Below are 16,437 nucleotides of genomic sequence, written 5' to 3' on the forward strand. Positions count from 1 at the left end.
ATTAAATGAAATACATGTAAAAAACTGACTACAGACAAGGTATTTTAGTGCTCTTGCCCTTTAATTTCAGAATTATCATTTTTATCTAATGAATTACATTAAATTGCATGAAACTAAGAGATAGTTTACTTGTGGCAGTTTCTGTGCATTACTTGGCTTTTAAAAATAAAGCCATTAGAACTAATCATTATATTTAGAAGTTAGGCCAAGGACCTGAGGTAAGCAGGAATATAGGGAAGTGATATTAAGAGATCACAGTAGAATTTTAATGGAATTCTGTCATTCATTTAAAGCCTTCTCTACACCATCTAAAACACTGAAGTTTGGCAAGGCCTAGTTAAATTAGCTCAGAGAGGCTACATTTTCTTTTTGATACAGGGAATAATAAAACAAGAGCTATCATTAGAATCGGAACAACATTTTTCCTTAATAATATAGGGGAGAAGGAAAAAAGAATAGATTACTTCTTGCACTAAAGGCTGTTTAATAGCAGTTGGTATTTACTATAAAATATACACTTACTTGGCCATTCAGTTATAAATGACTTAGAGAAACACATAAAATTATGAGCCTTCTAAATCATAAAACCTGTTTAACCAAGCAAGAGTCTGCCTAGTTAAGATTCAGAATTTACATTAAAGTTTATAATCTAAATACTTACCTAATTTCAGCAGTCTCAGTGGCATTTTCAGTGGCCCCTATTTACCTCTTTCTCTACATTAATTATGTAAAACATTCTTAAACTTTATATTTCTTCTTTTGATTTGTGGCATGTCTTGATAGAGAATACACACATGTGAAATACACATACATGCTTTTTAAATGAATTACTTACCTCAGAGCATTCTTTTCAAATACATTCAACCATATATTGAAATCACACTGTATTTACAAATCTTTTAAAATTTCGAGTTTCTTTTATATACATACCAGCACCATCTGTTTTAATTTTGTTAGATGGTATACTGGGCTCTCCTCTACCCAATGTATTGGTTGCCACCACGCGGAATTCATACTCCATCCATGGGATTAAGTCCACTGCTCTTGCTGCCTCCATATTTCCTTCAATAATTGGGGGATCTAAATAAATAAACATTAAAAAGAGAATATAGGATGATTAACATCACTTTTATAACTTCACATTTTTAGTTTACTATTTCTGGGAGAATGGTATACATTACATTGAGTTGAAATAAAAACTATAACTGGGTATGACAAAATGTTAAGTTCAAGAGAGTAAGAGAAGAGGTTTAGCAAATAATAAACTTACAGTGAAATGCATATAAATCACATAAGTAAGCAAGTTCAAGGTGGGGTGACTGCAATTCTGCATGTCTAACAAAGCCACCAGGCTTGCTGCTAGTCCATGAACTGCACCTTGAAGGAGCAAGGAGCTATAGTCTGAAGGTAGAATCTAAAAAGATTTCCTGAGATAAGGGTACAATTGGAGCAGAAAAATGTTATGGATTGCCACTGTTATAGTCTATGGCTAGCAAATAATTTATAACTAGGATAGAAAAGGTTACTGTTTATATAATTTTTACTTGATTTTGTTGATTTATACTCAAATAATTTGGAACAGTGAAAATTAATATTATAATAATTTATTTTGTTCGGTATCCCTCAGAATTCATGTTACTAGATACTAATGGGAGATGATAAATTATGGGTGGAATATGATCCCAGATTGCTTATTTAATTGAGATATAATAAAACATACAACCAAGGAAGGTCTGGGTGTTATTTTAAGCTTTCCTCAAATATTTCTACATATGTTTTTAATAATAAATCCACTCATGTAAATTCCTGTATTTGAAGGCTTGTCTATGACTCAATGTCTTATCATTTAGGAAAGTTTAGCTGGCAATGTAGACCAAGAATATGTAATGGTTAAAGATGATGTATCCATCAACACAATAAATACTAGGCGCCCCAGCATCCAGTTTCTACTTTTGGACAAATTCTCGCATGGCTCAGACTGTCCCATTTCACCCTGCCGTAATTTTAACACTGCTATACACTACTTTTGCCATTTGGTTTTTTATTTTGTTATGGATTTCTTCTGTAGATTTAACATATATTTTTGACTTTCTAATTAAAAGTTTCCCTTTCCTCTCTATTTTATTAAGATTTCTTAAGGATTTCTACCTCTTTATCTCTTATCTCTTTTACTCCTCCCTCACAACAAATCAGAACCTGTTTGTCTTAATTGAAATGCATAAAAATATTTTCCTAGGTAGTTTAAAGAAGTAAAGTGAAGTTTTGGTTTGTGAAGGGCTCTTTATGGATTGAAGGGAGAATAGAGCTTGTGTGATGATGCTGAGTAAGGTGGCCCTTCTTTCCTGGACACGTTTCAATGATTTTGATCCCTTATAGAAAACAGTCTGTCTTAGGTTAAATGGTGCCTTTCTCCACCCAAGAATATGTCCATGTTAAAATCACCAGAACCTGTAAATGTCATCTTATATGAAAAAAAAATAAAAGTCTTGCCAGACCTTTTAAGTTAAATTTAAGGTTGTAAGTGTTAGGAATCTTCGGGTAGGATTATCCTGAATTATCTACATGGACTCTAAATCCAATGACAAATGTCCTTATAAAAGAAAGAAGCAGAGAAGAGTCACACCTAGAAGACCAGAAGGCTGTGAGACACTGAAGGAGATATGAAAGTGATGTAGGCACAAGGCAAGGGACATGTGGAGCCACCAGAAGCTGGAGGAGGCAGAGAATGGAGACTTTGGAGAAGATGCAGCCCTGTCACCACTTTGATTTTGGTCTCCAAACTATGTTTTAAGCTATCAAGTTTATGTTGATTTGTTGGCAACCCTAGGAAACTAATACAGAACCTTAAAGGCAGAAGCTGATGAAGCTGTTTGTGAATTTAAAATTATTGAGTTTGGCGGAGGCTGGGGCGTGTGCAGTACAAAAGTGTTTTAGGAGGCTTGAGAAGACAGTCTGACCTGTTCCCCTGCTTCCTAGCCTGCAAAACTTCAGCACCATTTAAGGACTGGAAGAATGAAAATGTTGGAAGCATTCCAAAGGGTGACAATATTGTGCTCTCGTGATGGTCAAGGCTACAGTGGGTCTTTTCCAGGAGGCTGGGAGGTCAACAGATAAAAAGCAGGTATGTGCTAAGTTGAAAGCACCTGTCCCTCACAGAGGAAGCATATCTCTCTCAGCACTCCTGCCTTTATCTCATGTTTGTGGTATCTGTGCCCCAGAGGGAAGTTCTCTTTTTTCTTTTTTACACTTGTGTTCTGTCCCAAAACTTTCTTGAGTATATATGATGAAGGCCTATGAAAAAGAATTGCCAAATTATTATAGATTCTCCTTGTTCTTTGATCTGATCATCCAGTGATTGTAAACAGCCATATCAGCCTATACTTTGTCTTTAAATATGTTGGAAGTTAACCTGTTTTCTTCTTGTTAATGTCTATAACTACATCCTTCTTTCATCACTGTTCTACCAATAATAAATTTTAGTCCATTGTGTCTTCACAGACTCAGCTCTCTAATGGGCTTTGAAAGATGATGCTTTATACATTATCTATGTGTTCTTTGTGTCAGTGTACTAGTGAAGTCCTCTTCTGACTGCATCCTAAGTGGAAGTGAAAAACATTTTCTACAATGAACACAAAAATAAAAATTATGTGATTTTTATTTATGGTGTGACCACTAAGAAACAAAGGTATAGTATTAAACTCAGTTCTATGAAGGTAAATATTTAAGATATTAAATATTTTTTAAAGGCATCAACTTTCAGTATTCCAAATATTAAATTTAGAATAATGAGATGAAGAAATAGGCTATGTATTTTAAAGGCAACCTATTGTAAATTTTACTTCTCCTGGACTGTTTTTAGTGGATGGACAGCACAGTTTGATGCCATTCCTGGAGTTCTACAAGGGTGCTCAGGTCATTGTTAGAAAATTATGTTTGATTCGATGCTGCTACTGTCAGAGGGCAAATTATAGATTATTATTAGTGATGGGGTAAGTGTGTGTAAGAGGACGTTGGACAGAACATAAAGAGGCATGGTAACCATGCTATGAGAAATAGTTAAGAGGACCTGGAATAAATTATCCAAAAATGAAGAAGAAAATATGTTTATATTTAAATTTCTGTCATATGTATGACTGAGTTGATTACCAAAAGTTTTCTGCAATTAACATCTTTGCACATAAATGTTCCTTTTTACTTTAGATTATTTCCCTAAAATATATATTTGTAAATTAAATTATTGAATGTAAACAGCCAAAACCCATGAGCTATATCATATAATTGCTCTGCAGTAAGGTAGAACCAGTCTTTATTCCCATCAGGAGTATATGAGTATCTCTTCTGCCATATCTTTACCTAGTATTAGTATTCTCTTTTTAAAAACAAAAACACTCTATGTTTATTGCAGGAGAGTATTTTTTTTTGCCTTTCTGTTTCTTCAGTTTTGGTAGTTCTCATTTCAAACATGAATTTCTCTAGATTTTATGAGGCTACATATTTCCCTTAGAGAAGGATCAAGAATTCACACCTTCTGAGATGCCAGAGCACAGCTTGCTTTTCTTTTGGCCAAACCTATGGTTCCTTCCAGAGTCCTGCCAGGTGATCTGTGGGTTGGGTCTAGGACCTGTAACATGAAACTGAGTAGGTGCATTAGAACCAGTGAGAAGCCTTTAAATGCTCATTTCCAGTCTCAAACAGAGACCTGAATTTTTATTTAGAACCTCTGAGTGAATAGGTTTGTTTGGGGTACTTTCAAATATTTGGGTTTTAGATTGAAATGGGGGATTCCAAAGATACTGCTTCTGTTTAGATCTTAAAGAAATACCAGAACTCACTAAGGTAACTTCTAAAAATCTTCCATGGAGGGGCTTCCTCTTCCTCTCCCTCTTCTTCTTCACTTCTTTCTCCTTCTCCTCCTTCTTCTCCTACTTCTACTTCTCTTTCTTCCAAAATCACCTACACAGAAGGCTGCTCCCTACAGAAGTCAGCTTTGCTCGGGAAGCAGATTTATGCCTCAAGCCAAATGGAGAAGAGAAACAGGAACAGAGAGACTCTGTGTCCTCTTTCTTTAGCCAAGTTCCTTGTAACCTGTTTGTTATTCTTGGAGCCAGAAAGAGAGTAAAGTACTTCGCATAATGGAAGCAAATACTGGGTGGGGATCAGGAGCAGACCTTGTTTTAGACCTGATTTTTAACTGGGTCAGTTCTGAGTCAGGCCATACAGATAATCTCTGCAGTGAAAAATCATATCTCAACTGTATAATGCCAGCTAGAGGCATCTCTCTTTAAAAAAAAAAAAATCTATATGTTGTATATGAAATGGTTAGTTCTTTAAATATTTGTTTTATTTTTAGTGTCAGAAAAATTTTTTGGAGACGTAGTCTCGCTCTATCACTAGGCTAGAGTGCAGTGGCATGATCTTGGCTCACTGCCACCTCTGCCTCCTGGGTTCAAGCAATTCTCCTGCCTCAGTCTCCTGAGTAGCTGGGAGTATAGGCTCACACCACCATGCCCAGCTACTTTTCTTTTTTGAGACAGAGTCTCACTTGTCATCCAGGCTGGAGTGCAGTGACTGGATATCGGCTTACTGCAAACTGCATCTCTCAGGTTCAAGCCATTCTCCTACCTCAGTCTCCCAAGTAGTTGGGACTACAGGCACCCACCACCACTCCCAGCTAATTTTTGTATTTTTAGTAGAGGGGGGGTTTCACTATGTCGGCCAGGCTGCTCTTGAACTCCTGACCTCGTGATCCACCCACCTCAACCTCCCAAAGTGCTAGGATTACAGGCTTGAGCCACTGTGTCCATCCCAGCTAATTTTCTTTTTTGTTTTTTTAGTAGAGACGGGGTTTCACTATGTTGGTCAGGATGGTCTCGATCTTCTGACCTTGCCATCTGCCTGCCTCATCTTCCCAAAATGCTGGGACTACAAGTGCCAGCCACTGTGCCCAGCCTTTAGTGTAAATTATAAATGAAGAGATATAAAGCAGGAGACCTTAGTTCTTATTTTAGTACTTAGGCAAAAGTACACAGTTTAGCACCCAGCTAAAAGGAGTAATTCATAGATCTATTTCCAAATGCCTTGAAGCTGTAGGACTTGGAATAAAAAGTTTCTCATCATTCTTTGAGGAAAAGAGAATCAAGCCCATGGGTATCCTAATGCCAATAATTCATTGTGTTTTAGTTGCCTGGAAACCATGCCTGGTGCCTTACCTTTAGACCACACTGATTAGATGTTTGAGCAACTTTAGAAACAGCCAGAATGACTTCAGGACTAAAAACAGATTGTGTCAAGAATAACTCCAGCCAATGTAAGCCCCTCCATGGAAGATTTTTAGAAGTTACCTTAGTGAGTTCTGGTATTTCTTTAAGATCTAAACAGAAGCAGTATCTTTGGAATCCCCCATTTCAATCTAAAACCCAAATATTTGAAAGTACCCCAAACAAACCTATTCACTCAGAGGTTCTAAATAAAAATTCAGGTCTCTGTTTGAGACTGGAAATGAGCATTTAAAGGCTTCTCACTGGTTCTAATGCACCTACTCAGTTTCATGTTACAGGTCCTAGACCCAACCCACAGATCACCTGGCAGGACTCTGGAAGGAACCATAGGTTTGGTCAAAAGAAAAGCAAGCTGTGCTCTGGCATCTCAGAAGGTGTGAATTCTTGATCCTTCTCTAAGGGAAATATGTAGCCTCATAAAATCTAGAGAAATTCATGTTTGAAATGAGAACTACCAAAACTGAAGAAACAGAAAGGCAAAAAAAAATACTCTCCTGCAATAAACATAGAGTGTTTTTGTTTTTAAAAAGAGAATACTAATACTAGGTAAAGATATGGCAGAAGAGATACTCATATACTCCTGATGGGAATGAAGACTGGTTCTACCTTACTGCAGAGCAATTATATGATATAGCTCATGGGTTTTGGCTGTTTACATTCAATAATTTAATTTACAAATATATATTTTAGGGAAATAATCTAAAGTAAAAAGGAACATTTATGTGCAAAGATGTTAATTGCAGAAAACTTTTGGTAATCAACTCAGTCATACATATGACAGAAATTTAAATATAAACATATTTTCTTCTTCATTTTTGGATAATTTATTCCAGGTCCTCTTAACTATTTCTCATAGCATGGTTACCATGCCTCTTTATGTTCTGTCCAACGTCCTCTTACACACACTTACCCCATCACTAATAATAATCTATAATTTGCCCTCTGACAGTAGCAGCATCGAATCAAACATAATTTTCTAACAATGACCTGAGCACCCTTGTAGAACTCCAGGAATGGCATCAAACTGTGCTGTCCATCCACTAAAAACAGTCCAGGAGAAGTAAAATTTACAATAGGTTGCCTTTAAAATACATAGCCTATTTCTTCATCTCATTATTCTAAATTTAATATTTGGAATACTGAAAGTTGATGCCTTTAAAAAATATTTAATATCTTAAATATTTACCTTCATAGAACTGAGTTTAATACTATACCTTTGTTTCTTAGTGGTCACACCATAAATAAAAATCACATAATTTTTATTTTTGTGTTCATTGTAGAAAATGTTTTTCACTTCCACTTAGGATGCAGTCAGAAGAGGACTTCACTAGTACACTGACACAAAGAACACATAGATAATGTATAAAGCATCATCTTTCAAAGCCCATTAGAGAGCTGAGTCTGTGAAGACACAATGGACTAAAATTTATTATTGGTAGAACAGTGATGAAAGAAGGATGTAGTTATAGACATTAACAAGAAGAAAACAGGTTAACTTCCAACATATTTAAAGACAAAGTATAGGCTGATATGGCTGTTTACAATCACTGGATGATCAGATCAAAGAACAAGGAGAATCTATAATAATTTGGCAATTCTTTTTCATAGGCCTTCATCATATATACTCAAGAAAGTTTTGGGACAGAACACAAGTGTAAAAAAGAAAAAAGAGAACTTCCCTCTGGGGCACAGATACCACAAACATGAGATAAAGGCAGGAGTGCTGAGAGAGATATGCTTCCTCTGTGAGGGACAGGTGCTTTCAACCTGTTGAAGCCCAAGCACTCTGGGCTTTTGACTGATTATCAGAGCAGAAGCAGGGGAGATTAAAGAACCCTTTGTGGGGTCCAAAGTAGGAGAGCCTGCTGAAGTCTAATAGCAGGACAAGAAAACCTCCATATACTCAGATATGTAGGAAGGTCTGATCTTATACTCAAATCACTTGGAGGCTATATTAAACAAAATCTAACAACAATGCTCACATCATCTCAACTACAAATTTGATTGACTCAGTCCCTAAAATAATGACATGCACTTTCCCAGACATCAATTAATATTTACTTTAGTAATCACTGTTCTTCTATACACAATGTTTGGAATTGAGCAAAATGTTATCAGACACATGAATAAACAAAAAAATGTGACCCATTGTCAATAAAGAAAAAAACGTTAACAGAGCTAGACTTAAGTATGGCCCAGATGTTTAATTCATCTGATGGGTTTTAGCATAACTATAAGTGAAAATGTCAAGTGAAAAATATGCACAACTTGTATAAACAAATATGAAATTCCCATGGAGTACTATGTAAACAATATTAAAAGCAGCCAAATGCTAGAAATAAAAATTCCTATACACAATAAAGCAGTAGGTCAAAAGTATTTTAATGGGATTATTCACAGACTGAATCTAGCAGAATAAATTATAAAAGTGAGAGAGGTAATTAACCAATATCTAAACAGAAACACACACACACACACACACACACACACACACAGTGTCCACTACCTGTAGAATACTATCAAACAATCTAACATACATGTCAAGAGAGACCAAAAAGAGAGAGAGAGTAGAGCAGAGGACATGTCTAAAGAGGTAATGAATGGCTAAGAATTTTCCAGTTGAAGAAAATATCAACCCAAAGATAACAGAAGTCAAGCCAGTATAAAGCTCCATTAGGATAAATGCATTTTATCAATCTGGAAAGCAAATACAAAATAAATCTTGAAGCAGTCACAGAAAAGGTACATATCAAGTACAGGGAATTATGATTAAGGCAATTACTGACTTCTCATCAGAAACAATGGAGATAAAAGACAAAATAACAATATTTTTTAAATGTTCAAAGTAAAATGAAAAGCAATTTGGAAATACCACATAAAGATGAAATTAAACACATTTTCTGATAGAAAAAATGTAAAGAACTTTGAGTCTAACAACCTGAACAATTAGAAATGCTGTAAGTTTCTTAGAAGTGAAAATTATACCAGATAAAAAAACAGTTTTACAGGAAGGAATGAAGGACCAAGATATAATAAATATATTGGAAAATAAAAAGGAATTTTGTGGCACCTTTCAGCAAACAGAATAGAAAACAATTTTCTCAGCCTGAAAAAGGTATCTAAGATGGCATATGCAAAGCAGTGAAATTAAAAACAAAAATTGTCAACCAAGAATATCATATCCAAGAAAATATATGTTAAAACCAAAGAGAAAATGAGCTCCCAGATAAATAAATACTGAGAGATACTGTTACTAATAGACTTATCTTACAAAAATTATTAAAGGAAGTTCTTCAGGTTGAAAGTAATTGATCCCAAACAGTAATTTGAATAAACTCCCCCAAAATAATAAGCATTGGTAAATGTAATTTTCTAATTATAAAAGATAGTATAAATACTTATTTTTTCTTCTACTCTTATTTAAAAGTAATTGTAGAAAATGATATATGCGTGTATATATGTTCACACATACTTTGTTCATTTATATGTGTGTATGTAATTGTCCTATTGGATCTATAATATATTTATATGTCATGCATTTGATACTAGCTGCACAAGGGGACAGATAGGAGTAAAGCTGTAAAAAGATGACATCACATAGTGACATATAGTTTGTATGTTTGTCTGCTCTAAATCTCATGTTGAGATTTGGAGGTGGGGTCTAATAGGAGGTGGGGTCTAATAGGAGGAGTTTGAGTCATGAGGGTGAATTCCCCATGAATGGCTTTGTGCCTTTCTTCCAATAATGAATAAGTTCTTGTTTTATTAGTTTATACAAGAATTCAAGAACTGATTGTTACAAAGAGCCTAACACCTTGCTCCTCCCTTTGTTGCTCCCTCTCTCACTATGTGACAAGCCTTTGCTTTCACCATGAATGAAAGCTTTCTGAAGCCCTCACAAGAAGCAGATGCTGGTGCTATGCTTTTTGTATAGCCTGCAGAACTGTGCACCAAATAAATCTCTTTTCTTTGAAAATCACCCAGCCTCATATATTTCTTTATAGCAATGCAAAATAGACTAAGACAGATGATAACTATAATCAACGTGAACAAATGGGGAGGACCAGAAATAGTAAGTATACAGGATAATATAACAAATTAACAAAGGATAATATAGGCAAATGTATTATTTTAATAGACAAACAATTATAGAAAGTGATAATTTTAACATAAGATTATTGGTTTGTGACATATATAGATGTAATACACACACACACACACACACACACACACATTTCACTGAATATGAAAGTGTTTCTCCTATATAGCTCTGTTTCATCTTCCTCTTTTGTACTAATATAGTAATATATATATAACAATGTATCACTATATATTAATAGCATATGAAAGTGTTTCTCCTATATAGCTCTGTTTCATCTTCCTCTTTTGTACTAATATAGTAATATATATATAACAATGTATCACTATATATTAATAGCATATATTATTTATTATGGTAATATATTACTATATTACTTTATATTACAGTATATAATAAAATATACTATATATTTTATATATGCTATTAATATATAGTAATATATATTACTATAATAGCATATAACATATACTATTAATATATAGTGATATATATTACTATACTAGTGCAAAAGAGGAAGATGAAATAGAGCTATCTAGGAGAAATACTTTTATATTCACTGAAATTAAGCTAATAAAATATAAAACCTATTCTGATAAATTCAAATGTATCTTGTAAGCCCTAAAGTATTCATTAAGTATGTATGTGTGTGAATATACACATATATAATGAATATGAACTTCCCCTCATTTTATGTTTAGAGAGCAGGATTATACACACAAACACACACACAGTGAATATCTATAAACTGCCAACAGAAAACATACTTCAGATTAAAAGACTCAAATTCAATGAAAGTAAAAGAATTAGAAAAGCTATATAATGGAAACAGACACTTTAGGAAAGCAGCAGTGGCTGTGATTAATATCAGAAGTACCCAATTTAAAATTTATCTGCTTCCTACCCATTCCTCTTTTCTGTTGTTTCTCTCTAGCATTCATCACCACAGAACTTACTATATATTTTAATTGTGTTTTGGCATCTCTCCTATGATATAAGCTCCTTGAAAGCAGGTTGTATTGTTGTTATTTTTTTTTTTTGTCTATTTTGTTCACTGCTCTTCAGCTATACATACTGCATCAAGAACAGGTTCTGGCACACAGTGAGGACTCAATAAATACTTGTGGAACGAATGAGCACTATGGCCCTGATCTAGGTGCTAGAGATAGAACAGTGAATAAAACAGTTTATACCTTCATGGAAGTTACTTTCTAGTGGATATTTTAAAATGAGAAGCATATTTTAATTGAGCTACATAATAAGCATACATAAATAATTAATGAAATGATTGCAATTAGTATTCCTTTTTCAGAGCCAAACCAAATTTAAGCCATTTGTTTATTTTAATGTGGCTAATTTCTAATAGTTTCATTATTATCATACTTTTCCATTCTCTTCAGAAAAGTAGAAACTGCCCAAACTTTAGGGTTATAATTGTGGAAGACAGTGTGGTGATTTCTCAAGGATCTAGAAATAGAAATTCCATTTGACCCAGCAATCCCATTACTGGGTATATATCCAAAGGACTATAAATCCTTCTATTATAAAGACATATGTACATGTATGTTCATTGCATCCCTGTTGCAATAGCAAAGACCTGGAACCAACCCAAATGCTCATCAGTGATAGACTGGACAAGGAAAATGTGGCACATATAGACCATGGAATACTATGCAGCCATAAAAATGATGAGTTCATGTCCTTTGTAGGGTCTTGGATGAATCTGGAAACCATCATTCTCAGCAAACTGACCCAAAAACAGAAAACCAAACACCACATGTTCTCACTCATAGGCAGGTGCTGAACAATGAGAACACCTGGACTCAGGGAGAGGAGCATCACACTGAGGGTAGTTGCGGGGGGGCTAGGAAAGGGACAGTGTAGTGGAGGGAAGGTAGAGAGCGATAACATGGCAGAAATGCCAGATATAGATGAAGGGGGAATAGAGGCAGCAAACCACCTGGTTATGTATGCACCTATGCAACCACCCTGCATGGCCTGCACATGTACCCCAGAACCTAAAGTAAAAATTTTTAAAAAGATATCTAAAAGGTTTTAAAAATTATTTTTCAGATGGTCTGATTTTGTCAATAATGTTTATAGATAGTTTTAAAAACAATAAGCATAATATAATGGAAATATTTCACCTGTTTCTAATTTATTGGCAACTTTATACACTTAGGTGGGCAATCACCTGATATTAAAATATATCCTAAAACCTTGCAACAGACTTCACGTTTATATTTGATTTATTTCTCTGGAGGAGGAGAAATATCAAATGGAAGTAAGTTTAAATTAAAACAGCTTAGTAAGCAATACAAATAAATCCCATTATGTTAAGATAAATCTAAAATGAGAGCAGATGTGGGACATCAGAGTAATTTTTTATTTTTTTATTTTTTAAAAAGGAGGAAGATTTTATTCACCACTCATGTCTCTTTTCATCTCTTGTGACAACTGGGAAAATATTTTTATGTCTTCTTTTTCCCATCATAAAGAATTCTAGCAATGACAAGTTTATTTAAATATATTGTCAAAAGTTACAAACATAAGCAGGTTATTTTATCAAAAAGATCTTCAATCTTCTTCCATTTTACAGGAGAAAATATTTGTACTGATGTGTGATATTGTAGGCTAGTCATGAGAAATGACAACGAGAATAGTTGTAGACAAAGGAAAGTACCCACTTACTCTTTTTTTATATTATTATTATTTATATTGTATTTTAGTTTATTGTATTTATATTGTATTTAAGATTTTCTAGAGTTGATCAGGAAAAATTAATTAAGTGGGTATATATCCACTTACTCTTAAGTTTTCCTGATCAACTTTAGAAAATCTTAATATAAGAAAAGAAAAAGATTGAAAGATAAAAAATATCTTTAAAAATCTGTTTTGAGGAAATCCAAACCAGGTGAGATCATTCACATAAAGTAAAGGGTTCTAGTAGTAACATTTGGATGCTTAATTTAAGATTTATGATCAATGTGGCTTTTCAGAAATGCAAAACTATAGTACCTATATAATCAAATAAAATGGGTCATAAATAATATACTATAAATGCTATTTGCTCCAAAACAGACTTCTCAGTGATTTGGGGACAGTAAATCTCACACAAAACTCAAATAAGAAACCCAGGAGGACTCATTTTGCTTTCCATTCTAGATCGATTTAGAAATGATACTTCTTTTTCTATACCTTTAACACATTTAAATATTTTAAGTTCCATGAAATTTTCTCTACTGCCAAAATATTAGAATCAAAAAGAAAGAAAGCCTTTCAAGGTAGATAATAACATTTTTAAAACCTCCAAATTTTTGTTTTTGAGAAAAGAATTCACTTTGAAAACATGCACAGATTAATCAGACAAATAAACTTACCTGTCTTTGCGTCTTTCCAGTCATCTGAAAGAATAGTCTTGGTCTGAATAGTGTATTTAGAGATAGGACTATGATTGTCTGAACCCCGGCTCCAAGTCAGTCCCACAGAAGTGGCTCTAATGTCTTCTATTCTCAGACCACCTGGAGGGCCTGGAGGGCCTGAAATGAAAATTTGGGTAATGAATCAGTGAATCCCAACTAATGAGTTAAACACACATTAGAATACAAAAATGTCTTCTTACAATTAATCTAAAGAACATTTGTACAATATAATCAGTATAGCTGCATTTCTTTTAAATATCGATTATAAGAAGTGATGTCATTTGTGGTTTTCACTGAATGATTTCATGTGTCTCTTTTTAAGGAAGGAGATAAATGCCATCATTTTAAAATGACATTGTTATTCTGGTACGATAATCTCCGACTCATTGTATGCAATTGGCACCACAGGGACTTAATACAGATTGTTACATAGTGAGATTTAATAAGTTTTTGCTGAATGCACGAATCAGGGATGGCACAATTCAGTTTAGATATGGGAAAAGTTAGTCTGTCATTCTGCCTTTTTTTTTTTTTTTTTTGAGTTAGGGTCTCACTCTGTCCCCCAGGTTGGAGTGCAGTGGAGTGATCATGGCTCACTGCAGCCTCCACCTGCCTCCCTAGCTCAGGGGGTCTTTCCAGCTCAGCTGCCCAAGTAGCTGGGACTACAGGCACTCCACAACAACCAGCTAATTTTTTTGTGTGTGTGTACTTCTTTGCAGAGACTGGTCTCCAGGTTTTGGGCTCAAGTGATCTCCATGCCTAGGCCTCCCAAAATGTTGGGACTAAAAGTATGAACCACCACACTGGCCCACATACTTTCTTATAACTCTTAATATTCTAGGTAATTTATTTACTTTAAGTAGAAATTTCTGGGAATTGTATCATATATCATTTTGCATAATACATTTCATGTTAGTTATAGTCATAAGAATATTTAAAAATGTTTCTACTTCTATAGAAAAGAATTGTGAATTCGGAGATATACCAGGAATGCTCTTAAAAACCTCAAGTTATATTGAAGAGTCAGAAGAATTGTTATTGCAGAACATAAAACAATGTTAAAAATAGGTTTTCATATTTGCTTCATAACTCAGTACTAATACTATTCCTTTATCCTCTCAACAGAGCACTGTGTTGGAGGATAGAGATTAAAAGACAAATGAGACACAACTTTTTGGGCTTTGAAGAGCTCTTTGTCTTCAAATAAGACAAATAAAAATAAGGAAAAAAAATCTTTTAGTAAAGTAACATCTATCACTTAAAAAGCTAAGGAAGCCTTTCAGTTAATAGACAGCTCTTAGTACAGACATTTCAGAATGTTTATCACTAAACATGCATATCACCTGTTTTATTTGCACGAGAATGGAGTCTACCCTCAACTGATTTAGGCATATTGAATATAATAATTAATTAACAATTTGATTAAGTTGCACCATCATTTTTTTTATAATGAATGTAATACTAAAGAGGACATTTGTCTTTATCTTTTAGCTGAAATATGTACCTTTAAATTTAGATATCAGTTGAGCTACTTAGCTTAGATGGCCTTTTTCTTTATATGAACTTTGGTATTTGCAGAGGTATGGCCAACATTTCAAACCTTCACCTATTTCCTTATAGTGGACCCAAGGAAGAAAATGTGTACAGATCAACAAAAACACATCACCACTAATGATAAAATAACACATGACACACACCCTATCAATTACAGTAAATTTTATTATTTGGAAATATGTCACATATAAGATAAGCACACAAACTTTTATAAATTTATAATCTATAATTGTATACTTCTTAATTAAATAATTGAAAATAGACACAGAACACATTTGATATTCAGAAAGATTACATTTTTCATGTGTACAAAAGCACATTGAAAGACAGTGCACATTCTGGATCAGAACCAAGAAGTCCATTACTTCACATAATGCAGCATCCTAAGTCAACTACTGAGTAGAATATTTTAGAGTGTTAAAATAAAAAGTTAGAGGTGAATAATCAAATAATTTTTCAGAGGAAGACAAAGCCCTGTAATGCATGCATTCAGATACTTTTTCTGAGCATAGGGGTATGGCATTCAGAAAACATTACAGGGAATTTAGGACAAAATTACCATCGGTTAGTCATTAACCATTAAAGTATAAGTCATTTCCTTGCTCTCATTCTCTGATGTTCTTGAGGTGGCAAATGAATAATATTTCACAAAGGTCAGAATAAAGCTGTACATCATTAGTGTATTTGTTGAGACATATGCGTAATAATTCAGACATCCATTCATTTAAGGGAAATATTGTTGAGCAAAACACTATAAATTATACTCGCCCATTGTTTTATTGGATATACATCTGGCCACTGGTAGGTTCTTTCTTAAATATTTGGTGACTACATACATAAGTTTATAATAATTGATGTTCAGGCAGTTCTGTAAACATAATTGTCATCTATGATGGAGTCTTCATTTTTCCAATTGTCTTAAAATACTATATCATCATAAACAGGTAGAATTGAGAAGACAAATGTAAAGGGATGGGTTGTTATCTTCAAAACCCTGGTGTGGGAATCTTCCTTGGTTAATGGTTCCACTGATATAAAATAGATTTTTCCATATAGTACATCTAGTAAATCCCTACAAATATCT

The 16,437-nt window shown here is 34.0% G+C and overlaps 1 protein-coding gene across 6 annotated transcripts in view; it reads right to left on the reverse strand.

The window, feature by feature from the left end:
* The window catches only part of CNTN1 (contactin 1), a 376,715-nt gene that overhangs the window by 69,671 nt on the left and 290,607 nt on the right, over nucleotides 1–16,437 (reverse strand). For all 6 annotated transcript variants that reach the window (XM_035255799.3, XM_054238172.2, XM_035255801.3 and 3 more), the window contains 2 exons: nucleotides 13,758–13,916; nucleotides 931–1,080 (listed from right to left, as the gene is read on the reverse strand). In XM_035255799.3, coding sequence (XP_035111690.1) covers nucleotides 931–1,080; nucleotides 13,758–13,916 — 309 coding nt within the window. The remainder of the gene's footprint in view (nucleotides 1–930; nucleotides 1,081–13,757; nucleotides 13,917–16,437) is intronic.

This window comes from Callithrix jacchus, chromosome 9, assembly GCF_049354715.1.
Source record: "Callithrix jacchus isolate 240 chromosome 9, calJac240_pri, whole genome shotgun sequence".
In the NCBI taxonomy this organism is placed as follows: domain Eukaryota; kingdom Metazoa; phylum Chordata; class Mammalia; order Primates; family Cebidae; genus Callithrix; species Callithrix jacchus.